This window comes from Myodes glareolus, chromosome 3 (genome assembly GCF_982192425.1).
Source record: "Myodes glareolus chromosome 3, mMyoGla1.1, whole genome shotgun sequence".
NCBI lineage: Eukaryota > Metazoa > Chordata > Mammalia > Rodentia > Cricetidae > Myodes > Myodes glareolus.
Genome location: NC_142028.1, coordinates 84,365,951 through 84,390,649, shown reverse-complemented (window position 1 = coordinate 84,390,649; position 24,699 = coordinate 84,365,951). Strand labels below are relative to the sequence as shown.

At 40.7% G+C, this 24,699-nt stretch overlaps 1 protein-coding gene across 5 annotated transcripts in view; it reads left to right on the top strand.

Moving 5' to 3' along the window:
• The window catches only part of Ndc1 (NDC1 transmembrane nucleoporin), a 68,757-nt gene that overhangs the window by 17,050 nt on the left and 27,008 nt on the right, over nucleotides 1-24,699 (top strand). For 4 of the 5 annotated variants that reach the window (XM_048453287.3, XM_048453286.3, XM_048453289.3 and 1 more), the window contains exons 9-16: nucleotides 205-297; nucleotides 2,488-2,569; nucleotides 5,577-5,732; nucleotides 7,958-8,197; nucleotides 8,290-8,405; nucleotides 10,816-10,866; nucleotides 12,565-12,628; nucleotides 13,376-13,476. In XM_048453287.3, the coding sequence (XP_048309244.2) occupies nucleotides 205-297; nucleotides 2,488-2,569; nucleotides 5,577-5,732; nucleotides 7,958-8,197; nucleotides 8,290-8,405; nucleotides 10,816-10,866; nucleotides 12,565-12,628; nucleotides 13,376-13,476 (903 nt within the window). The remainder of the gene's footprint in view (nucleotides 1-204; nucleotides 298-2,487; nucleotides 2,570-5,576; nucleotides 5,733-7,957; nucleotides 8,198-8,289; nucleotides 8,406-10,815; nucleotides 10,867-12,564; nucleotides 12,629-13,375; nucleotides 13,477-24,699) is intronic. The other variant, XM_048453290.3, reaches the window with a different exon arrangement.

Genomic DNA, 24,699 nt, shown 5'->3' with positions numbered 1-24,699 from the left:
TCTGAAGAGCAGCCAATGCTTTTAACTGCTGAGCCATCTCTCCGGCTACCACAGTTCATTTCTTAAACAATGCATTTACAAGGAACACTGAAGATGCTGATTTGACTGTATTCTCCTCTCTAATCTCTGTCAGTGCTCACTGATTATAACAAGGTCATGAAAAGAATTCCTTTCACATTCTTTGTATCTGATTGTATCCTACAGGCTTATGTGTTCCCTGTTCAGCCTCCATTTGCAGAGGAATCAGATGACTGCCTCCCGAAAGTCCTAAACAGCAGTCCTCCTCTCATCATAAAGGTACCAGAAGTGTTCAGCATCAGTTTCCTTTGCCTTACTTAGAGAGTTTGAGGCAATTGTTAGCACAGCTAGGCCTTTAGATAGACTTTTTGAGGACCTTGAATGGGTTCTCAACCTGTGGTTGAATGACAGGGTCACCTAAGACTGTTGGAAAGCATAGATTTTTATGTTATGATTCATAGTAGCAAGATAACCATTATGAAGTAGCAACAAAAATAATTTTATGGTTGGGTCATCACAACATGAAGAACTGTATTAAAGTGTCGCAGCATTAGGAAGGTTGAGAAACACTGGTATAGAATATTCTAGTGTTGGTATTGTAAACATTACCTACTTGCTAATGACATTTTTTAAAAAATTTCATTTCAAGTGATTAAATACAAGGGTAAAGTGCCCTGTGTATGCACCAGCTATGTGCATATGTTTCCCAGGATGGTTTTGAACTCCTGGATTTATCCTGTACGCCTGTCTCGGCTTCCTGAGTAATGGAGACCACCAGCCTGCTCCACCACACTCAGCTAAGCTAGCTAACTTTTTATAAAACATGTACAATTCTCTCAAGCATAATATGCAGTGGTAGCCCTCTAAGTACATAATCTTCACAAACCATTAGAAGCACTAGAAACACTGGTGAGTCTTTACATTGCAGGATCAAGACACACTTATTCATGCGGTGTTTGTCACTCCAAGGTAGTGTGCTTAGTTGTATGTTGACATATGAATTACTGATAATTCTGAAACAAATCATAATCATGAAAGTTAAAGAAATTTAAAAATCAAGCTAAATGAGAATAATTTAACAGTATATATCTTATCCTGCTAAAAGATCATAGGGCCTTACTTACTGTATTATTTTGGTTGTTTGTTTTTGAGACAGGATCATGCTATGTAGGCCAGGTTAGGCTTGACTTTTCAATTGTCCTGCCTAAGCAACCTTCTAAGTGCTAAGACCTAGGCACATATTAACATGCCCAGCTAGCTTACTAATTTAAAAATATTTTTAAAAAATGGCTGGAGCCCATTGTTTTTGTCATTGTCTAGGGAAACTATAAACAAATAAGAAGATGATTCTTCGAGACACTAATTGTTCGTAAGCATTAGCTACTCATTTGGCCACTCACTAAATCTTTATTAGTAGGCAAATGTCAGACACTGCTGGTTGCATTGGGTAGAACGATGACTAAGACATAGCATAGACTAATGGAAAAGACAGACACACAGCACTGCTAAATTAATACTGGCAAGTGCTGTGGTGCCCCTTACTCCCTGTGGTTCCAATCCCTGTGATTCTGCTTCTCAGAAGGAACAATGCTTTGGAATACTTTAATAAAGAAGCTTGCCAGGGAGAAGGTAGATTTTCAGTAAAAAGCAATAACTATGTGTTTTATGTGTTAGACTCTGCCTTTGAGTTTGGCAGTGAGCAAGATAATGTCCCTGTTCTTGTGGGCCTCGTAGTGTGGTGAGTAGGGGCAGAAGAAGCAGCAGGTGGAAGTGCCACAGCTGAGAGCTGTGAGTATGTGTGGGAGGACAGAGAAAGTTCCAGAAGTTCTGTGGAAACTGCTCTTGTCCACTGTAAAGATTTGTCAGTCATACTGGCTTAATAAAATACTGATTGATTAGTAGCCAGGCAGGAAGTATAGGTGGAGTAACCAGACTAAGAGAATTCTGGGAAGAGGAAAAATAAAGTCAGTCACTAGCCAGACACAAGAAGAAGCAAGATGAGATGCCTGTCTGATAAAAGGTAACAAGTCTGTTGGCTAAACATAGACAAGAATTGTGGGTTAATTTAATTGCAAGAGCTAGTTAGTAATAAGCCTGAGTTAATAGGCCAAACAGTTTATAATCATTATAAGCCCCCCTGTGTTTCTTTGGGACTGAATGGCTACAGAATCAGGCAGGATAGAAACTCAGTTTATTGAAAGAAAGTTATTAAAGAAAGAAACGATATTGGAGTTTTCCATTACAGAGCTATAAAATTACAAAGCTCTGTAGTTCTTGTATGTAGCTGGAGCTAACAGTGTATAGAGAGGTAGAGGCAAGAGAGTTCCAGAGATCCAGAAAAGGTTGTGGTTCTGAAATTTTTTTTTTTTTTAAAAGTCCATCTGATTCTCCTTGGTTATGTAATGAGTCTAGTTCTTATGTATGATTTTGTTAAAGCTTCAACATCTTTCTTTCTTTTTTTCCTTTTAGTATTTGGCCTTACAAGACCTGATGTTACTTTCTCAATATTCTCCTTCTCGAAGGCAAGAAGTTTTTAGCCTCAGTCAACCAGGTATTGCTGAGAGTAGTAGACTTAAATGGGTGGTGCACAGGTGTGTGTGTGTGTGTGTGTGTGTGTGTTTAGTGTGAATTTTAATTGGTCTTAATAATAAAAACCTGGATTCAAATATTAGGGTGTGTAAGCTGAAAGATGAGAGAAGCAGAGCAGCCAGTCACTGGTTCTTACTCCTACCGAATCCTAAGGCCAAATGGGCGATCTTATCTCTAGGAATCCTCAGACTGAGTGCACTGAGCTCCTGTCTCCTCCCACCTTCTATTCTTCTCTCCACCCAGCCATATCCCTTCCTGTCTCCACCTTCCTAGTACTAGGATTAAAGGTGTGAGCCATCCTCACCTGGCTCTGTTTCTCTTTTAGTCTGGATCAATTTCATGTAGCCCAGACTGGTCTTGAACTCAGAGATCTGTCTGTCTCTACCTCTCGAGTGCTTGGATTCAAAGGTATGTGCCACCACTGCCTGGTCTCTGACTAACTAGTGGCTTAACTCCGCACTTTGATCTTCAAGCAAGTTTTATTTGTTAAACCACAAACAAAATATCACCGTGTGTATGTGTGCATGTGTGAGTGTGTGTGTGTGTGTGTGTGTGTGTGTGTGTGTGTGAGAGAGAGAGAGAGAGAGAGAGAGAGAGAGAGAGAGAGAGAGAGAGCGTTAAGGGTGCTCCAAACTTCTTGAAGAGAAATCCTGAGTCCTTAGATGAAGAATGAGCTAAATCTTACATGACTTATATGCTATAGGTAGAATTCATGTCACCAGGAAAAATGTTTATTTGTGGGTATTCATTTCTTTCAGCTTTTAAATACCTGAATCTGAGGAAATTATGTCCCAGGTGTCGTAGCAGAAAAGCGAGCCAAGAGTCTCAGCTGTTTTAGCGCTGTCGAGGCCTTAAGACTAGGTGGGAGTAAGAACTGCACTAAGATTTTCTTACTCGGTTCCATGGACAGAGCTCTCTGTTCCTGCTAGGTTATTCTGCCTCCCTTAGACAGGGACTGGCTCTGATAGTGGCAAGTGACTCCCTACTGTACTTGCCAGGCAACTCAAGACTGACTTTGCTAGAGCTCTTGCCATGTTCTTGGCAGGGAAGTAGTCCAGCCCCAATGGGAAAGAGCCTGGGTAACCTTCATCTGCTTTCTAATTAGCGCTCCATTATTTTGCTTAACTAGCCAATTCCAAGATTGTAAAAAGAGTTATATAAAATATAGTTGATTAGAGCTGCTCATTTTTAGTGAGGAGAAATCCAGAGGCGCTGTTGTGGAGAGCAGGCGACTGCGGTGCTTTTCGGGCACACTTGGGCTCATCTTCTGCTCGTTATTTTTTCAGAGATCCAAGCGACTGACAAAATGGCATGTGTTCTGCCGAGAACTGTTCTGGGGCATGTGATCAAATCTAGAATATTACACAGCTCCCAGCTGTCCTGAGTTCCCAGTGCAGTGCATCAGTGTACTAGCGACAGTGTCGTGTGCCCCCGCTGGTTAGGTGATGGTCCTTACAGGACACGAAAGGAGCAGAAGAGTGATCCACTGACAGGGGAGGAATGACATGAGATGGGAGAAGACGTTTACATCGCTTCTGCTGTTCTTAACACCTAACGGAACATGCTTGGTCTTTATGTGATAGCTGGAGTAGACAAAGATCTTGTAAAATCAAAGACAGATAGTGAGAAGATATTTTTATTTTTTAAATAATGAGAATTGTTAGTTCATGTTAAGTAGCATTATAGCACATCCGTAAACTCTACAAGTACACAGAATTGAGTTGTAGAGTCTGGGTCTGCTTGTTCTTGGTGTATGATTCTTTTGGCCTCTTTTTTAATATAATAAAGTTTAAAATCAATTTTAAAAATTAAAAAAAAGATCATTATCAAATAGCCAAGTCACTCCTAGAGATATCATAGTAAATGCTGGTTCTCTCTTTTCTTTTTAATATTTGAAACATTGGTCCCTTTCTAGTCCTGGCTGGCCTATAACTAGCTCTGTAGGCCAGGCTGATGTTGAACTCAGAGATCCGCCTGCTACACCACCACACCTGGTGCAAACACTGGCTCTTACATGTGGTCTCTCTCCTATCAGTGGTACATGTTCCAAGGCTCCCAGTGGTGCCTAAAACCATGGATGGTGCTGAGCCCTCTGTACCATGTGCTTTCCAATGTATACCTGTATACCTATGATAAAATGTATAAATTATGCACCTTAAGGTATGAACACCAATAAGAAAAGAGAACAATTATACTGATATACTATGATAAAATTGGTACTGTTGCTACTCCTGTACCAGGGGCCGTTATTAAATAAAGTAGGGGCATTTGAACACACTCAGTCAAATACTATGACACTCAGACAGATCATCTGGATGATTACTTAGTGACTGCCTAGCAGGTGGTGTATGCAGCGTAAATGTGTCAGGTGTGAGCTGAGTTAATGTCCCAGGCAGTTAGTTATCATTAATGGCACTAGATTAAATAACGTTATTCAGAATACCTGATTTAAAAACCTAAAAATTATTTTTGAACTTTTCTATTTTTGGGTTGTGGTTGACTGGGGAAATGCACAGTACAACTGGATGAGCAGGAGCTCCTATAAATGAAAACGTAAGGAAGCAGTCCACAGCCAGTGGAGCGAGCACTGGAGTGTTTGCATCCTAGCTCTCTTTGCCTTAGTTCGTTTTTAACAGACTTAGCAGTTTTCAGCATTTCTAGTGAAGTAACTCTGGTCTTTGAAAAAAGCATGGCCTAGTATTTGACTTAGTTTTGGCAGTCAATTTGGGAGCTTTTAAGAGTAAAATCCAAATTCTTGTTTGCAGACTTTTGAGCAAATCGATTAAACCAAGTAGTTGTTAAGTTGCTGTGTATAGATGTCGTGACTACCAATAGTAGCTTAACTGAGGAAAGCGGGCCCTGATACAGAGTGTAATCAAGGCTTCCTTATTGAGTACCTCCCACCCCAAGCTTTGAAAAGTGAGTACAGTGTATTTTACATTTTAAAAGCTGTTGTTTGGCTATCCTAGGTGGACATCCTCATAACTGGACTGCCATTTCGAGGGAGTGTTTGAGTCTTTTAAATGATATGACTCAGAAGCTGGTTCTCTACCAAGAGGCTGCAGCTACAAATGGGAGGATGTCTTCATCATACTCAGTGGAGCCCAAGAAACTGACTTCCCCAGGTGACTCCTAGTTCTAAATGGGAAGAGAAAAAAAATAGCATGCATGAGGTTTTTATGTTTAGCTGAGATTGATCCAACATGACAGCAAATACCAGATTGGACTAAGAAAGATAGACCTTTGATATCATTGTAGATTGAAAAGCAGCAAGTCATTGAGTATTAAAAAAAAATACAGTTTTTCATTTTCCAGTTAATAAAATGCTTTAAATTATGTCCATGATAATAGTAGCTTTTAAAAGATTGATTGAGCTAGGTTTGGTAGCGTATGTCTTTAATCCCAGCACTCGGGAGCCAGAGTCAAGTGGATCTCTGTGAGTTCAAGGCCTGGTCTACAAAGTGAGTTTCAGGACATCCAGAGCTACATAGAGAAACCGTCTTGAAGCCCTGAAATACAAGTTTAGCACTTTGAATATCTCTCTCTCTAGCACAAATTCTAATTGTACTTAATAATAAAAACTTAGACTTTTTATTGAAGGTGTTAAAAGCTGAAGGATCAGAGAAGCAGAGTGGCCAGCCACTAGAGAGTTCTTACCCCTACCAATGCTCAGACCAAAGGGGCAATTCTGTCCTCTGACAACTGCTCATACTGCACTGAGCTTCTGTCTAATCCCGCCTTATATTCTCCTCTCTCTGCCCAACCATGTCAGTTCTGTCTCTACCTCACTAGTGCTGGGGTCACCTTTGTGTCAGCTCTGTTTCTCTTTTTGTCTGGATCAGTTTTGTGTAACCCAGGGTGGCATTGAACTAACAGCTCCATCTCCCTCTGTCTCCTGAGTCCTGTAATTAAAAGTGTGTGTCACCACTGCCTGGCCTCTAGTGGCTTAGCTCTGCACTCTGATCTTCAGGCAAGCTTTATTTGTTAAAACACAAAATATCCCTCCTTCCCTCCCTCCCTCCTTTTCTCTCTCTCTTTTGAGACAGGGTCTCACTATGTAGCTATGGCTGGTCTGGAACTCACTATATAGACTAGGTGAGCCTTGAATTCACAGAGATTTTCCTGCCTCTGCCTCCTGAGTATTGAGATTAATGTTTAATGTTTTATTGCAGTTTTATATAAAACAAAATCCGAATTCAGTATGTTTGTCTTAGACTTTTGTGTCAGAGTTTTGGGAAAGTTCCTCTGATTTTGTGTAGCATACTTGAAGTGAACTGGTCCTTACAAGCTGATTTTCTGTTGTTATTTGTTGTTGATATTTTGTTTTTCTGCTGATAAGTGATTGAATCAAGATCCTCACACAGGCAAAAAAAAATATGTTCTATGACTTTGCTACTTTAACCCAATATAAGATGGTTTTTGATGAAGCTGTGTTTTGGTCAGATTAATACATATCCTGGGCAAATTAATTAGTCTTTTTATTTGATGCCCAGGATTGTGCATGCTAGACAAGTGCTCTAACTTTGAGCTACATCCTCAGCTCTTTTAATTTTTCATTTTGACACAGGGTCTTAGAAGTGTCCCTGGCTAACCTTAACAAACTTTAGCCCAGGTAGGCCTTCAGCCTGTAATTCTCCTGCCTCAGTCCCCTGATTAGCTAGGATTACAGATCTGCCCTACCAGACCCAGCAACAAATTAGTCTTTGGTGGCACTCTTTTTGGAAGGTGCTAGCATTTTTTCCCTGCCCATTTTTTACCATAAATTCGATGGGTTTAGCTAAATAAGTAGTAGTTAAAATAGGAATATACAGTGAAACTGGATAGATTCTGATGCAGTCGGTTTCTCCTGTTCAAAAGTAAAATACATATGATGAGTTCATTTGAAAATGCTTAGAGAAATGAGACTTGAGATCAGGATACTTCTGGAGGGGAATGAAACCACACCGATGTGATAGAAGACAGAAAGTGGGTACAGGCTAGTGAGGTGATTCAGCAGGTAAAGGTGCTTGCTGCGCAAGTCTGATAACCTGGCTTTGACCCTGGGACCCATGGTGAAAGGAAAGAACTAACTCTCAAAAGTTGTTGCTTGACCTCTCCACATGTGGCTGCTCTTAAACACACACACACAATAATAATAATAATAATGCGTAAAACAAACAAACAAATCTAAAACTCGTGGAGTGGTTCCTGGATTACAAAAGTAAAATCTAGACATTGGGACTTAAATCCAAGCAGAAGCCATTGTGCTTTAGTTTAATGCTTTAAGGGGGGGCAGGGTGTAGAATTGAGACCCTCTGCTGGCCTTCCTGGACCGTGTGGCCTCGTCTGCATTGTATCTGTTCTTTTACAGAAGAAACCACTTTTCAGACACCAAAATCTAGCCAGATGCCTTCAGTGCCACCGTTAGTTAAAACATCACTGTTTTCTCCAAAATTATCCACTCCCGATGCTTCAAATCCTTTTGGAACCCCATTTGGCTCCAGTGTAGTGAATCGAATGGCTGGAATCTTTGATGTGAACACCTGCTATGGGTCTCCCCAAAGTCCTCAGCTGATAAGAAGAGGGCCGCGATTATGGACTCATGCTTCTGGTGAGAGCTGTTTATTTTCTAAACTTTGAAGTCTCATAGTTGCAGGATCAGACAGCCTAAATTCTCATCTTAACTTTTTTTTTTTTTAATAGATCAACGAATGTCTGACTTTTCTAATCCTTCTCCTTGTACTTCTGTCACTGCTGAGCATAAGACAGTGAGACAGCCCAATGTGATTTACTCATGGATTCAGAACAAACGTGAACAGGTAGGATGATAGATTTATAGGTTTCATAGTTGCATCACTGTAAGGATCTCACAGCAGTAATAACTTTTTGTTTGTTTGTTTGTTTATGCTTCAAGTGTCAGATTGACTCATGAAATCACCAGTGTTTGAGTGTTTTGAGTTATAATACATTTCGCATGACTTAATTCTTTTTAAGAGATAGTTGGGTTTTAGGGTCTGGGTTAAACAGTAATTAAAGTCCTTCCCACATGTTTATATCTTAGTAAAGGAAATAGATGAGTAAGAAAATATATTACTCTATATTTCTTTTAATGTAAAATGCCACTGATTGGGTTAATGTAAGGGTCGTTCTGGGATCTATTAAAGGCAAACATTGCTTCATACTGTGACATGCTGTTAACACTAAGCTGCATCCTGACAGAGCATGACCAAGATAGGAAAAGTATACTTGAAAAGAATTTTGATGTCTTAAGTATTATATAGAAAAAAGTAGAGCAGGTAAGACAGTACTTAAAGGAGGGGGTACTGTTTTATGTGGTCTGGTCAGAGAAGTCTCATTGAAAAGGTGGCACTATGAGAGCAGAAGGGAGGATGGGAAGACTCACAGACCCAAGGGAGCGAGTGTGCTTGGCTTGTGTGAGAGGCAGCGGGAACTAGTGTGCCTGGAGCAGGGAGAGGGACAGTGGTCAGTAGGCAGGTGAACTCAGGGAGGTGGCAGGCTCCAGAGTAGCACTTGATAGTGCTGAGACTGGCCTTTTCCCTCAGTGAGATGGAAGACCACCATATTGTTTTGTTCATAGGATGTTATAATGTCACTTTCATTGTGAAGGAGCTATTACATAGTGGGTTGAGGTAAGATTTTCCTTGTCTGGACTTTGACTGCTAAGCAGGCATGGAAGCTGAGAGCCAGTGCTAAAGTTGCTGCAGTCATCTAGTGGGAATGGTGGTTTGTGATCATGGGGTTATAATGGCAGCTCTAAGGTATGATCAAGGTCTGGATACATGTTTTAATAGAATTTGCCCATCATGTGCTTTTGGTGTGCAGGAGAAAGTATCAGTATTCACTCCAAGGCTTTTGGCCCGAGGCACTAGACTTGCATAGTTGCAGGTGACTGGGGCAGTTTACCACTGCAGGAAGAGATAATAGAGGTGAAGTGGAAACCTTAAGGGTTTGGTTTTAGATGTGGCAACTTTGAGATACCTGTTTAGAAAAGCAATTAGATTGAATTAGATATGTATCTGGAACATAGAAGATTCTGGGGTGATAATGTGCTTTTGGAAGTCATCAGGGTACAGACAGCATTCAGAGCCTCAAGATTCAGTGCTATTGAGTGTGGCCACTAAGGAAAGAGCTCTAAGCTGGACCCTTGACTGATTAAGGGTCAAAGAGATGAGAGGGGATAGCAAAGGACTCTTAAGGAGCAGCAACTGAGGTGAGAAAAGCACGTTTCTCAGAGCAGCCTCAGCACAGGGTGGGAGTGATGGGGTAATGTGGGAGCGAGGGAGTGGGTCACCAGGTCCACTGTTGGGAATGGAACCCACTGAGCTATATCCCAGCCCGTTTTTATTTTATTTGGGACAAGTTCTCCTAAGTTGCCCAAGTTGGCCTCAGACAATCTCTGTAGCCCAGTCAGGCCGTCTTTGAACCTCAGTTTCTGAGGCTATAGGTCTGAACCATCTTGCTGAGTTTTGACAGGAGCTCTTGGGTAGAGAAGGGTGGGCTAGGAGGGATTAGGGGAGAATATCTCCTAAGAAGCCAGTCTTTTAAAGACTTTTGCCTTAAATGGAGAGAAAATGTCCAGTAACTGGAAGGAGTTGAGGGGTCAAGGGCTTGAAAGAATCTACTTTTTTTAAATGGGAGACATAGAAACATGTTTGCTGATGAGATGATGTGGTTATGTAGAGTAAAGGAACCGGTGAGACACAGTACAGTCCTGCTAGTTTTGTATAGTAACCAGACAAGTTCTGCCTCCCACATTCCTATGACTTAGTGTAGCTTTGGGTGAGAGTATAGCAAGGCATAGATTGACTTTCAACTATGTGGATTTAGAGTCTGATATAAGAGAACTTATTTTCTGTAAATGTCACCTTTAGAAAATGTCTTGGAGGGGGATGTTAAAAGGATAGCGTTGTATTGAATTGAGAAAAAAATAGGTTTTAAAAAGTACTACCCGAACGTTTTAGATTTCCTTCTATTACAGCAAGGCTGTAATTGGGTATTCAGTGCATGTACGTGGAAACACAGTTGAGGTTAGGTGGCCCTCATGTTTATCCAATCCATAGCACAGAGTTATTACTTACATAGTTCATTTAAATATTGCTCACTGCTACATTTACATTTAGAGAATTCTGCAGGAAGAACTTAGAAATGTATATGATGCTTGAGTAGATGTGAAAGAATAACCATTTAATTCTTTTTTTTCCAACTCAGATTAAGAATTTCTTGTCAAAACGGGTGCTGATAATGTACTTTTTTAGCAAGGTAAGAATAGAAAATGACAGAGTTGAATGGGTTGAGGAAATGAAGTGGGAGGTAGCAGGGAGGATCTGACTTGTAGTATTTTATAGACACAGTCTCAGCAAGCCATGCTGAGATCACTGTCCTGCATTTGAACAGCCCTCTCCCTAGACACACATGTCACACCACGATTCCTGGGCCTTGACTCGATAGTTGTTTCCCTGAAACTTTGTGGCTGCTGGCAACATTGAGCCTTCCGTGCTTACTGGTGCCTCGTGACTCATTTTCCCGTTCACATCTTTGTGGTCTATTTGGTATTCGAAAGAGAGGAGACTGAATTAGATGATTTAGGTTGAATTTTTGGTGGATTAAAGCGTTGCATTTCAGGCCACAAAGTTACATTCTGTGCCAGCATTGTGGCTTACATTTGTAATCCCAACACTCCAGATGCTGAGGCAGGAGGATTGAGAGTTTGAAGTGAGACAGAAACCAGATGTAGCAGTTTTGTGTCAATCCTTAAACACAACCTTTGTCCATAGAGGACTGAGTACTTTTGCTTTTAGTGTTCAAGTCTTACCTCTCTTTCTGTACACACTGCAGTATTAGTGAACGGGCTGATGGAGCCTCCAGCACTTACAAGCAGAGGTTTCCATCATTCATCTGTGCTCTCTGAAGCCATATGATAATGGCAACAGAACTGAGCAGCCCTGATGTGCAAGAGCCATTTCAGCCTCTTCACGTTGCTTTTTCACTACAAGCAAAGGGGAGATCTGCCTAATGGTCAGTTGCCTTTCCAAAAAACAGTCAACCTAGGGCCATCTTTTAGTAACAAGTGTCTTATCCTTCGTGAAGGGATGAGAGTTCTCTGGAGTTTTACTGTTCTTGGTCTCCAGAGGGGAAAGCAAACTTACTTTGAGTGTCTTATGTGTGACATGCACTTTCTTAAATTCCTTCCTGTAATTCTAACCATGGTCCGCTGGCCTCATTTTATGGAGAAGAAAGTTTCTGCTCTGAGCAGAGTCTTTTCCTCTGTGAGTGAATATCTGTTTGATTTTAGTTCTGTAAGAGCTGTTGTGAAATACTGTGGACAGTGTCGTATAGTGAAGATGCCGACAATTGAGAATCGTCTCTACTGGGCACTTTCATAAAGCCAACGTACTTGTTTTTAGTTTGGGTTTTGAGATGGTCTCAATAAGTTGTGGTTGGTCTTAAACTTATTCTGTAGCCCATGTAGGCTTTTGACCTTCCTGCCATTGCCTCCCTAGAAGCTAGGATTCGAAGTCTGTGCAGCACAGCCCTGCTAGCATTATTTAGCTAGGCCAGTTGTTGTTCCATACTCCCTATGCAGGGCATAGTAAAGGAAGTCTCATAGGTTATCTTTTTATTGGGTTGAGAGTAATAGACAGTCTAAGAGAAGTAACCCATAGTTCCGATGTTCCTTTCTTTTATAAAGAGCCTTAGCAGCTCTCCTTGAGTGATCACTGTGCTGATTGTCTGGAGTGGACTGATTGATCATAGGTAGCTCTTACTTTAAATGAGACGCTGAGGCTTGGGGTTGCACAGTAAGTTTGGATGCTCTGTTGTACTTAAAATTTATATAAGAAATTTCAGTTTTTAAATTTGGGGAGCAGCTGTGAGTCTTACTGTTACAGATCATACAACTGGTAAAATGGCAATTTTTGTACAGGGGACTTTACTTAAATATTTTTGTTTTATTTGTAGCACCCAGAGGCCTCCATTCAGGCTGTTTTTTCAGATGCCCAAATGCATATTTGGGCTTTAGAAGGTAAGAAGCATCTTTGAACTATAATCTATAATTGACTTTAATCAGTTAATTTTGAAGTCTGGTTCATGAGTGATTACTTCTGGGATTTGACTCTCAATTCTTGAATTTTCAGCCCAAAGCTTCATACCTGCTAGGCCAGTGCTCCCACCGAGCTGCAACTACAAACCTAGATGGGGTTTGATTTGGGTAGAATTTTTCCTGTACATAAATAAAGATGTCTTTCTATAATTAAAGTTCAACCAGTAGATAGTGTTTACCTTATGGTCGCTTACATTGAAATATGAAAACTTAGCTGTTAGAGAACTATTTCACCTTATAGACACTACCTTCTCAGTGCTTTAGGGAGCCAGGCAGACCTGTCTAGATCACGCCATGGGAAGTGTCCTAAGGGCTGTCAGGCCTTGATTTTTTTGTATGTTTTGTTCTGTGATGCTAAGGCAGTTGAATACTTTTCAGGGCTTGTCCATCTTTTGTCCAGTTTTGTTTTGTTTGGTTTTGGTTTTTTGAGATAGTGTTTCTCTGTGTAACTCTGTAGACCAGGCAGGCCTTGAACTCACAGAGATCTACCTGCCTCTGCCTCCCAAGTGCTGGGATTAAAGGCATGTGCTACCACTGCCTAACCTGTCTAGTTTTGTGTTATAGCTCTTCTTTGTAGTTCTCTTTCTATCTAGACTATTGGTGTCTTCTCAAATAGACATAGTCAGGTGAGTTTGTCTAATTTTGCTTCTGTTTTCTCCTCCCCTTGAGGTCTGTCTCACTTAGTAGCAGCATCATTTACAGAAGATAGATTTGGAGTTGTCCAGACCACACTTCCAGCTATCCTTAATACTTTGTTGACCCTGCAGGAGGTAAGTGATATGTCCTAGTGTTGGGTGTGGGTGCAGGCTCTCCTCCAGTGCCCTGTGTTTCTGTTTGTTTCTCCAGTCCAGTAACAAAGTGTCTTAGAAAGTAAGATCCTTGTTCTGTTTTCACCCTTAGGAAATTACAATCTAAAAGAGAGAACAAGAAGAACAACTTTATTTGTTTAAAACTTAAAAAGAAACTGGAAACTTTTAAAGAAGCCTACTCTGTGGTAGGCTGCTGGAATCTGGTAGATAGTCAGGCTATTTTGTGCAAGTTGGGTTCTGTGTTGTTTTTTGAGACAAGATCTCATATATCTCAGATTGACCTTTATTAAACTCATTGTATGCCAAAGATGACATTGAACTTCTGATCCTCTGCCTCTACCTCCCAAATGCTGGAGTACTAAGTGTAAGCCGTCATACTCTACTTCACACTCAGTTTTATGTGGTGCTGGGAATCAAACCCAGGACTTCATATATGATCAGCCAGCATTTTGCCAATGGAGCTTCATTCCCCAGGCCAAGAGCTACTGAAAGTGACCTGTGATTTCGTCATCCAATCAGATAAGTTCCCTGCTGGCCACTGACTCAACAGCTAAGGCCACTGGGTGTCCATCTCAAGGCGTGGTAGTTTGTTTTCACCACAGGCCTTTTTTAGTCCTGTACTTATAGGAAGGCAGAAACAACAAAACCCTATTTCCTGATTTCCAGCAGCCTTCCTCCCCTCTTCTCTTCGTTCCATCATTCTTATTTTTTTTCCTGTCCTTTTCATTTTTAGAAAAGGTCTTGCTATGTAGCCTTAAATTTCCTGGCCTCAAACTTCGCTTCTGAGAGCTGTGCCCAGAAGACTTCCTTTCTTTTTTGTTCTATTTTACATTTTTTGTTTTGTTTTGGTTTTGAGGCAGGATCTCACTCTGTGTTCCTGGCAACCAGCACTCATAGAGATCCACCTCTCTGCCTCTTCAGTGCTGGGATTAAAGTCAAACGCCACCACGGCTAGCCGTTCCTTTCTTAATCTAAATGATTTGTTTTATGCTACCTTTTGTTATTATGGCCATGGGAAGTATAAACAGAGAGCTTGGGGCATTAGAAATAGAGTTTGGGTGCAATAGGCTCTTTGTAGGAGCTGCTTAGCTGAGCCTGAAGAGTAACAACTGTTGCATTTTTCGATTTTGGGAACCTTTTAGGAAAGGAGGGGAAAGCTTGCTCCACAGTGTGTTGTTTAAAATTTAGTTCATATCACCACTTAAGAAGTCATAATAAAATCAGTGATTTCCCCCCCTTTTTATTACTGTTGTTACTTTGAATATTTTGTTTGAGTTTTTTTGGGGGGTGGTATGGGGGCTTTTGAGATAGGGTTTCATTAGGTAGCACACATGGCCCAATAAAGTCCTAATCCTCCTGCCTTTGCCATCCAAGTTATGCACTACTCAATCTCAGTCCAACAGTGCCTAAATGGACAACAGGGCAGCTGAGACTCGGGCATGTTTTCTGTCCTCATACATCTTCATTTCTATCTTGTAAAGTCAGTGATAGCTCTGAACAGATATGGGAGACTCACTAGTACAGTAATGTATGTCTGAGTTTACACACAAACTTCAGACATAGCAGAGCTAGATCTTGAACGTAGGCTAACTGCATGGTATTGACAGTGGAGAAGCCTAAAGGAGAGCAGCAGATTCACATCCCTCATCTTTGACCCTGTCTAACATCATGTCCTGGGAATCCCACTTAGGATTCTTGAGAGAATGATTCTATTCTTGAAACTTTTTGGCTCATGATTTATATAGTATGTTATATTCAACTTATATGTGTATGTGTGTAATAGGAACAAGATTCTTGGCACAGTACTTACTTAACTTTAAGTATGCAATGTATCTTAATATTTTTTTGTTTAATTTCCTTAGAACGTGCCAACTGGAACCCACTGTAATTGAGTAAATGATGCTGCCCCAAGCGTGCTAGATGACCTCACTGCCCACCAGTGTTGTGTGCTGCAGTTACTCTGCTCACCCCTCCCCCACTGTCAGAATCCCTACTCTTCAGAGTTTACTAGGAGACCAGTCTATTTATGTGGGTTGCAGTTACTCGTACATTTGGGTGGGAGGATGAAAATCCCAGATTTGTCAAATCTCAGTCCTTTCCTTGTAAACAAAGGAGTTGAGATGGAAAATACTGTTGAAAGGTAGAACAGAAAGGCAAAGAAGCCTGTGCTGTGCAGTTGAGAATCAGAGGGACAAAGCAGGACCAGGGAACTGACACTTCCTTTGTGTATTACAGATAGTCTTTTTGTCATCCTCATGTATATTCTCAGCCTACACCCAAGCACTACTGCCTGCTGAGCCATCTGATCAGTCCAAGAATGTCCTCAAAGTTCGTAGGGTTAGAAAGGAAATGAATTATATTGCGTTGTAATTATCAAGATACGAGTTTATGCTGTAGCGCTATGTGCTTTCTGATTGTTTCATTGAGTAGGAGGTTCTGTCCGTCATTTGAAGCAGTAATATGATGAATGGTATTTCAAGATAACTGCAACAGCAGGACTCGGATTTGGAGACAGTGCTGACTTCTTTGATATAGAAACTGCAAGTTACTGTGGTCTGATGTCCCTATTCATAATTAAAGCCAATGCTAAATTTTAATTTAGAGCTTTGGGAAGGAGCCCTTACTTCAAGCACAGCCCTCTTGTGCTTTTGCTGTATGGCCCTCTTCTTCTGGTTCCTTGCCCTCATGTTGCCTTTCAGCTTCTTCTTTTCCTCTCCGGGTTAGGCCTAGTTTGATGCTTTAACTGCTTTAGTACTAGATCCTTGAGTCCTTTATCTTTGTGTTTTTAAGTCCCTCCCCACACTGCAAAATTCCTTTGTCTGCTATCCATCAATAGCCTGTCCCATCCTTCCTGTCCCAGCTTTGCTTCAGGCCCTGAATTATTACTTCAGCTTCTCACCTGGGATCCCTCTCATTTTGACCCTAGATTCTGCCGTTCCACCTTGAGCCATCTGCTACAAAATGACTGTAGAATATACCATTTTTCTTCAAGAATGACTTACTTTCTTACATGACTGTTATTTTCTGTTATTTTTATTTATTTATTTATTTATTTATTTGTCTAAAACATGCTTTTCTTATTTCTTCTGTCTCTACTTTGTAATTCCCGTGCCAAGATACAGTTAATCAGAATAAAGGCAGGGATTGATATTGTCTCATTTTCTTACTCCTAGCATGTGATACCTGGCAAGTGACAGGTGCTTATTATTAAAATACTTGTTGAATGCCTGCTGATTTGCTTGTTTACTGGCTAAATGAGTGAAACCATCTCTTCAGGGCCTTGAATTGAGTGGCAGTTCTGATGCAGTGGGTTGATTATAATGACTGCTTCTTTACTTTGAGGAGGCAGAGATGTTATGTGAATCATCTTAGTTCTATTTTATGTTCTGTGATCTTGAAGGGATAGTTGTTCATACTAAAGATCAATTTCTAAGTGTCTCTGTAATGCAAGGCAAGTTGTGTAGTATCGGCTTCTGGCTCTTACTAAGGGAGGTTTGTGTGGCACTATTAACTTCTCGCTGTCAATAGTATCAGTCATTTAGCTATGAATCATTAAAGGCCAAATGAAAAGGATGGGGAGGCTCTCACTCTTCAAGCTATCCAGAGGACAACGAGTGAAGAGATGGGTATCCAGCATCCTGCTGGTGGTCACACCATCCTTCTAGGTTGCGGTTACTTCAAGTGACTCACAAGGTCATACACATCCTTGCCATCTGAATTAGTTAACATGTATCCTAACAGATATTCAGTTGTTTCCCAGAGGTTTTTGTATGCTGTTTTGGTTAGTTAAAATAGAAATTCCTATGAGAGCATTACTGAGTTCATGGTATTTGTTATCAGTGGGTAGTCTTCTTGTTGAAATTCAGTTATTTTTGTTGCTGTCTTTGAAAGAGGTCCTTAGAGGTAAAATGTTGTAGGCCAAGATGAATATTTTTTTAATTATAAAAAATTTAGTTATGGTAATGTATAATGTAAAATACACCATTGAACTATTTTGATGCCAGGCGTGGTGGTGTACATTTTTAATCCTAGCACTCTTTAGGTAGAGGCAGGTGGATCTATGAGTCCAAGGGCAGCCTGGTCTATATAGCAAGTTCAGAACAGCCAAAACTACATAGTGACATCCTGTCTTTAAAAAATTCCATCTTTATCGTCTTATTCCTCCTCCTCCTTTCTTCTTTTTTTGTCTTCTTCCTCCTTCTTCCTTCTTCTTTCTTCTTTCTTCGTCTTTCTTTTTTTCCTTCTTCTCCTGCTCCTCCTTCTCTTCTTTCCTCTCCTTCCTTCCTCCTCCTTCCTTCTTTCTTCTTCTTTTTGGTCAAATTGGGCCTAATAGTGCAGGCACAAAATCTCAGTTCTTTGGGAGGATGAGATAGGAGAACTGCAACTTTATTGCTCACCTAAGCTATAAAATGAATTCAAGATTAGCCTGGGCAGCTTAATGAGACCCTATCTCAAAATTAGAGTATCAAGAGGGCTGAGGATTAGCTCAGTGGTAGAGCACTTGTTTAGTATGCTCAAAGGCAAATCCCTGAGCTGCATTACCCAGTAGCAGGGGAGAAGAGTCAGTGGGCAGTTGTATGGCCTAGACTGTATTTCTTCACACTGGGTGACCACTCGCACCATCAAGCTCCTGGTCCTGTTCATCTGGAGAGCCTCGTTCTGAAAAGGCAGTGTCACTTTGATACAGGAGGTCAGTCCTGTAGTTTTTTGCCTTATCTTCTGCAAGTTAGATTTTTATTTTAGAATATTAAAATTTATTCCATTCACAGATCCTTTTATCCAACAGAGACTTAACTATCTAGGAGTTACCATGGAATGACATACAGAGTGGAAAAGACACATATGATTCTTTTCCAACAGAAGCTTGCAGGCTCAAACAGAGCCACACCAAGAGCTGATTACTGAAGTTGGGTGGTGGTGGGACACCTTTAATCTCAGTATTCAGGAGGCAGAACCAGGTAGATCTCTGTGAGTTTGGAGCCAGCCTGGTCTATAGAGAAAATTCCAGGACAGTCAGGGAGGGCTACACAGATTAATCCTGTCTTGAAAAACAAAACAAAAACAAACAAACAAAAACAACAGCCAAAACCTAGTTACTGTTATAAGGATTCTATTTATAGAACTGCAGAATGGTGACAGAATGTAACAGATGATTCTAAACTAAGATTGTGGGGGGGGGGGTCTTACGTTTGAGTATATGTGTTTGTACATGCTTGCATACATGCCTGTATGATGCAGGTCAGAAGACAATTTGCAGGAATTGGTTTTCTGCTACCATATGGGTCCTAGGTACCAAATTCAGTTCAACAAGGTTCAGCAAGTACCTTAACCCATAGATCCGTCTTGCTGGCCCTAAACTAAGATAGTTTTGGAAATGAGGCATAGAAATGAATTTGAGGGGCTAGAGAGGTAGCTCAGCAGTTAAGAGCACTGGCTGTTCTTCCAGAGGACCGAGGTTTAGTTCCGGCAGCTCACAACTGTAATTCCAGTTCCAGGGGATCTAACTTCTTTACACCAATGCACATAAAATAACGTTAAATTATTAAAAAAATAAAAAAGAAAGAAAAAGAAATGGATTAAAGTGACCAATGGCTTTCTTCAAGACAAAAAAGTTGGGAAGAAATAAAGGTGGGGGAAAAAAACGTTCTTGCAGGCCAGAACTTTAAGTTTGAAGGTATATTAGTTAATTTTCTTATCACTGTGACTCCGACAAACAGCGACTTAAGGGAGGAAGGGGTTGCTTAGGTTCAGAGGTACACAGTCCATTATGGCAAAGAAGGCATGGTGGTACCAACCAAAAAGCAAAAGAGAATGCCAGTGGTCATTTGTCAGTCGCTTTGTTCTCTTTATTCAGTCTCAACATGTCTGTGTCCCTGGGATGGTGCCACCCACATTCAAGGCAAGTCACCCTTCCTTAGTTAAACCTCTGGAAACCCCTCCCGCATACACGCACAGAGGTGTGTCACCTAGGTGATCCTTAATCCAATCAAGTTGATAGTGGAAATGTCAGTTTCATAAAGGCCCAGAGAATTTTCACCAGTAGGGTATATATCTCGTTTCTCTAGAATTTTATGTAGTTTGTCCTAACTTGTGTGTAATACTCCAAAAGAAATGCTTTATGAAAATGTTTGTAACAGCTTGGGAAGTTGAAACAAGGCTTGTTTTGCACGACTGAATTCCTCTTGAAAGACATATTGCTATGATTTATTCAATCAAGATCATACCCAGTAAGTGGTTGAGTCAGAATTGGCAGCTGGGCTTAGGACTCAACATATCAGATTCCCTCTTGAAGGCTTGGCAAAGGTATACGTTTCTTCACTTCCTTTCTTTAGACAACTGCCAGAATGTCAGAGCTGGAGTCAAACATAGTTGGGTTTTATTGGAAAAGATGGTTTTTGCATTTCTTTGCATTCAAGATTCCATTATCTGGGTGGGAGTGGTGCACACCTTTAATCCCAGCATTTGGCAAGCAGAGGCAGGGGAATCTCTTGAATTCTAGGACAGTCTACAGAATGAGTTCCAGGATAGCCACGGCTATACAGAGAAACTCTTGTCTCAGGAAAACAAAACCAAAGACAAGACTCCATTAATAATTAGAGGCTCCAAATCCATGTTAGAAATTAGGAAATGTGGGGGCTGGAGAAATGGCTCAGCAGTTAAGAACATTGCCTGCTCTTCCAGAGGTCCTGAGTTCAATTCCCAGCAACCACATGGTGGCTCACAACCATCTGAAATGAGATCTGATGCCCTCTTCTGGTCTGCAGGCAGACACACAGACAAGAATATTGTATACATAATAAATAAATAAATATTTAAAAAAAAGAAATTAGGAAATGTATAAAAGGGTACATTATAGGAGCATATCTGGATGATTGGAGTAGTTCCCAGGTGAGGATGGTGAAGTGGACCACCCCTGCATAGAGCTCAGCCACCCAGTTTGTTCTTAGCACTGTGCTGTCTTCTCTCCGGTGCTGTGGGACAGGACTCTCTCTGTGGAACAGAGCTTTGAATTGAAAGGAACATTTTTCTCTAAATTCCCAAAGAACCTTTGGTAGTGCTATAAGGAAGCAGTCTAGGAGACACCGCATGGGACAGCTCACTCCTTTCTGAGATCAGTATCTTATTCATGTCAGTTCTCACTTCTGAAATGCTTGGTACTGAAAGGGTTTCAGGTTCTGCGGGGAGAAATAGTTCAGTAAGTAAAGTGCTTCTCACATAAGTGTAAGGGTGTGAACTTGATCCTCAGTCACCACAGAACAGCCAGGGATGCTTGATAGTCCAAAGATGACATCCTGGGGCTCACTGGTCAGCCTAACTCCGCTCGAGAGGCCCCCCTCATAAAACAAGGTAGACGGTGGCTAAGGAATGCCACCTGAGGTTGAGATGTTTCAGATTTGAGAATATTTGGATAGACTTTAGTGGTTGAGGTTCCTAATCTGAAATAGCCCAAAATCCATTTTGGAGCATTTCAGGATTTCAAAATATTTTGGACCTCTAAATTTTAGATTGAGATACTCATATTTCTGTTCTTTACATAATCATGAGGATTATCAGAAATAACTATAAAGGGTCTAGAATGGTTTATTGAGGAGCTGAGAGCATGGTAAGTAGCAGGTGCTTTTGGTATGAGCATAGCTTGTTAAGTGTGGCTGCTTTAGCAGATTGTTATTTGAGATGACACTTTTGAAGCACTTCCCTCAGGTGCTGGCACACAGTAATTGTTGTCATATTTTAGCCAAGTCAGTACTTTGAAAAGAGTGAAAAGAGTGCTTTTCAGCCAAAGGCCCTTTTGTCCTCTTGGAGACATTTAGCTCATGTACAACCGTGTAGCCTCTTTGTAGGCTTCCTTAGGCCCGAAGTATAAGCAGCTTTAAACTTTTCTCCAAGGATGTTGTACTGGGTGTTACTGCTCACTCTTCTCCATCAGAGATACTCGGTAGTCATCTGAGTGGAGAGCAAGGACCACGTTCAGTGTATAAGAGACGTGCTCAGTGGATGCTCATGCGAGTCACGGCTGACAAGAGTTTAGTTTTAACTGTAGGTAGTGCATTGGTTGTTGTGAACCACAGTTGTCTATGCTGAACCTGCTACTAAACCCCCTTCATACATTTGACCTTAGTCGCTCCTAACCACATTCTTTCGTTGTACTCGCCCTACTTAATCACTTGCACTTTTATCTATTTAGTATTAAGTCATTCCATTTAGGTTAATTACCTAAAGAAAACATACCTATTGTTAAAAGGAAAAATCTAGTTTGGCTTCCCATAGGTAGAATACAGATCTAAGATACTATGGTATCCTAAGCCATATTATATATTTTATTTTATTTTTTTTTTTTAGTAAATTTTATTAAATTATAAAAGTTTCCATTTCCGCCCCCCCTCCCAACACCCTCCCACTCCCCCCACTCCCCCCCATATTATATATTTTAGAATTCAGATTAAGAATTCTTTTTTTAATGATGATTTTTTTTATGTGCATTGGTGGTTTGCCTGCATGTGTGTCTGTATGAGGGTATAGAATCTCCTGGAGCTGGAGTTTCAGACATTTGTGAGCTGCTGTGTTGGTTCTGTGAATTGAGCCCTGCTCATCTCTCCAGCCTCTAAAAATCCTTTGAAGTGTGCCATTTTAGAGTTAAACATACTTAGTGTCTGAGGTAGATCCCCTAAGAAGAAAACGGAGTGGTTTTTCCTCCCATGAAGTAGCTGAGCACGTGTAGTGGGTGGGGCGTGGGATGAGGACTATAAATAACCTGTGTCAGCTCGGGTCAGGGTTTTCTGCCACATGAGGTAAGTTCAGGTCAGTTTCTGCCACCAAAGGAGCGGTAAAAGGTTTTAGTTTTCAGGTCGGTCTTTCTTTCTTTCTTTCTTTCTTTCTTTCTTTCTTTCTTTCTTTCTTTCTTTCTTATTTGGGGTAAGGCAGTTAAAGTAAGAAAAGTCAATGGTTTTAATGTGTCTGTAGATACTATTGTTTGCTGAAGTCCCTGAGCCTGAGGCCTCTCTGTCCGTTTTCACGTGGAGGCTGGTGGTGATAGTGACAAGAGGGTGGCTGGCTGCTTGATGGAACCCAGTGCATTTGCCGTTCTAACTGTAAAGATCGATGCTTTGGACTGGAGTAAATACCTGCTATATAAGCTTTAGGTTCTGAATTTGGATCTCTAGGACCCAGGAAAAAAGCCCAGTGTGGCAGCATGTGGCTGGAATCACGTCCTTGGGAGAAGGACTCTGATGGGCAGATTCCTGAAGCACGTGGGCCAGCCAGCCTAGCTGAACTGATGAACAAGTTCAGAGAGAGACTTCCCTTGGGAAACAAGGTGGAGAGCAGCTAAGGGAAAGTCAGCACACTACACACAAGAGACTGGGAGTTTGGGGGTTTACTCCTAATTAGAAGCCTTTTAAAGAACAATTACTAAAAGTTTAATAAAATAATTTTCTTGCAGTTACCCTTCAGATATCTTGGATCCTTTTAAATCCAAGGGCAGGTATATTATGGGAGCACAATGATTTGACGTTTCTAGTATCTTGAACAATTTGTTGTTTGTCATCCTAAAAATTATATTAGGTTTTTTAAAAATATTTTATTTTATGTGCATTGGCATTTTGCCTGCATGTATGTCTGTATGAGGGTGTCAGTAGGTTCCCTAAAACTGGAGTTACAGATGGTTGTGAGCTGTCATGTGGGTGTTGGTAACTGAACCCAGGTCCTTTGGAAGAGCAAACAGTGCTCTTAACCACTGAGCCATCTCTCCAGCCCCAAATTATTTTATTATTAATAATCATTTTCCTCCATTTCTGGTAAGAAACTAATAAAACAGAAGAATGTTAAAAATCATGTGATTTTAAGAAACACTATATAAGAAGTTTATACACACATTTTTGTAGTTACATATTCATAAAGGTTCCATTGAGTGCAATTGGTAAGCAGATTTTAAAAACTTTTTTATTGTTGTTGTTGAGCTATATATTTTTCTCCCCTCCCCTCCCTGACTCTCCCCTCTCCTTCTCCCTTCTCCCATGATCCCCATGCTCCCAGTTTACTTAGGAGATTTTGTCTTTTTCTACTTCCTATGTAGATTAGATCCATGTATGTCTCTTTTAGGGTTCTCATTGTTGTCTAGGTTCTCTGGGATTGTGAATTGTAGGCTGGTTTTCTTTGCTTTATGTCTAAAAGATACTTAGGAGTGAGTACATATGATACTTGTCTTTCTGGATCTGTGTTACCTCACTCAATATGATGTTTTCTAGATCTGTCTATTTGCCCACAAATTTCAAGATGTCATTATTTTTTTCCGTTCTGTAGTAAGTACTCCATTATGTAAATGTAACACAATTTCCTTATCTATTCTTTGGCAAGGGACATTTAGGTTGTTTCCAGGTTTTGGCTATGACAAACAATGCTGCTTTGAACATAGTTGAGCACATGTCCTTGTAGTATGATTGAGCGGATTTGGGTATATACCCAAAAGTGATATTGCTGATTCTTGAGGTAGGTTGTTTCCTTATTTTCTGAGAAATCGCCATACTGACAACCAAAGGGGCTGTACCAATTTGCACTCTCACCATCAATGCAGGAGTGTTCCCTTTTCCCCACAACCTCTCCAGCATAAGTTGTCATCAATGTTTTTGGTCTTTGCTATTCTTACAGGTGTAAGGTAGAATCTCAGAGTTGTTTTGATTTGTTTTTCTCTGATGACTAAGGATGCTGAGCATTTCCTTAAATGTCTTTCAGCTGTTTTAGATTCCTCTGTTGAGAGTTTGGGTCTGTACCCCATTTTTAAATTGGATTATTTGTTCTTTTGATGACCAATTTCTTGAGTTCTTTGTATATTTTGGAGATCAGCCTTCTATCCGATGCGGGTTTGATGATTTTTTTTTCCCATTCTGTAGGCTGTCATTTTGTCTTGTTGACCTTGTCCTTTGCTTTACAGAAGCTTCTCAGTTTCAGGAGGTCCCATTTGTTAATTGTTTTTCTCAGTGTCTGTGCTACTGGGGTTATATTTAGGAAGTGGTCTCCTGTATCAATGCATTCAGGTGTACTTCCCACTTTCTCTTTTATGAGGTTCAGAGTGGTTGGCTTTATATTGAGGTCTTTGATCCATTTGGGTTTGAATTTTGTGCATGGTGATAGATATGGGTCTATTTTCATTCTTCTGCATGTTGATATCCACTTATACCTGCACCACTT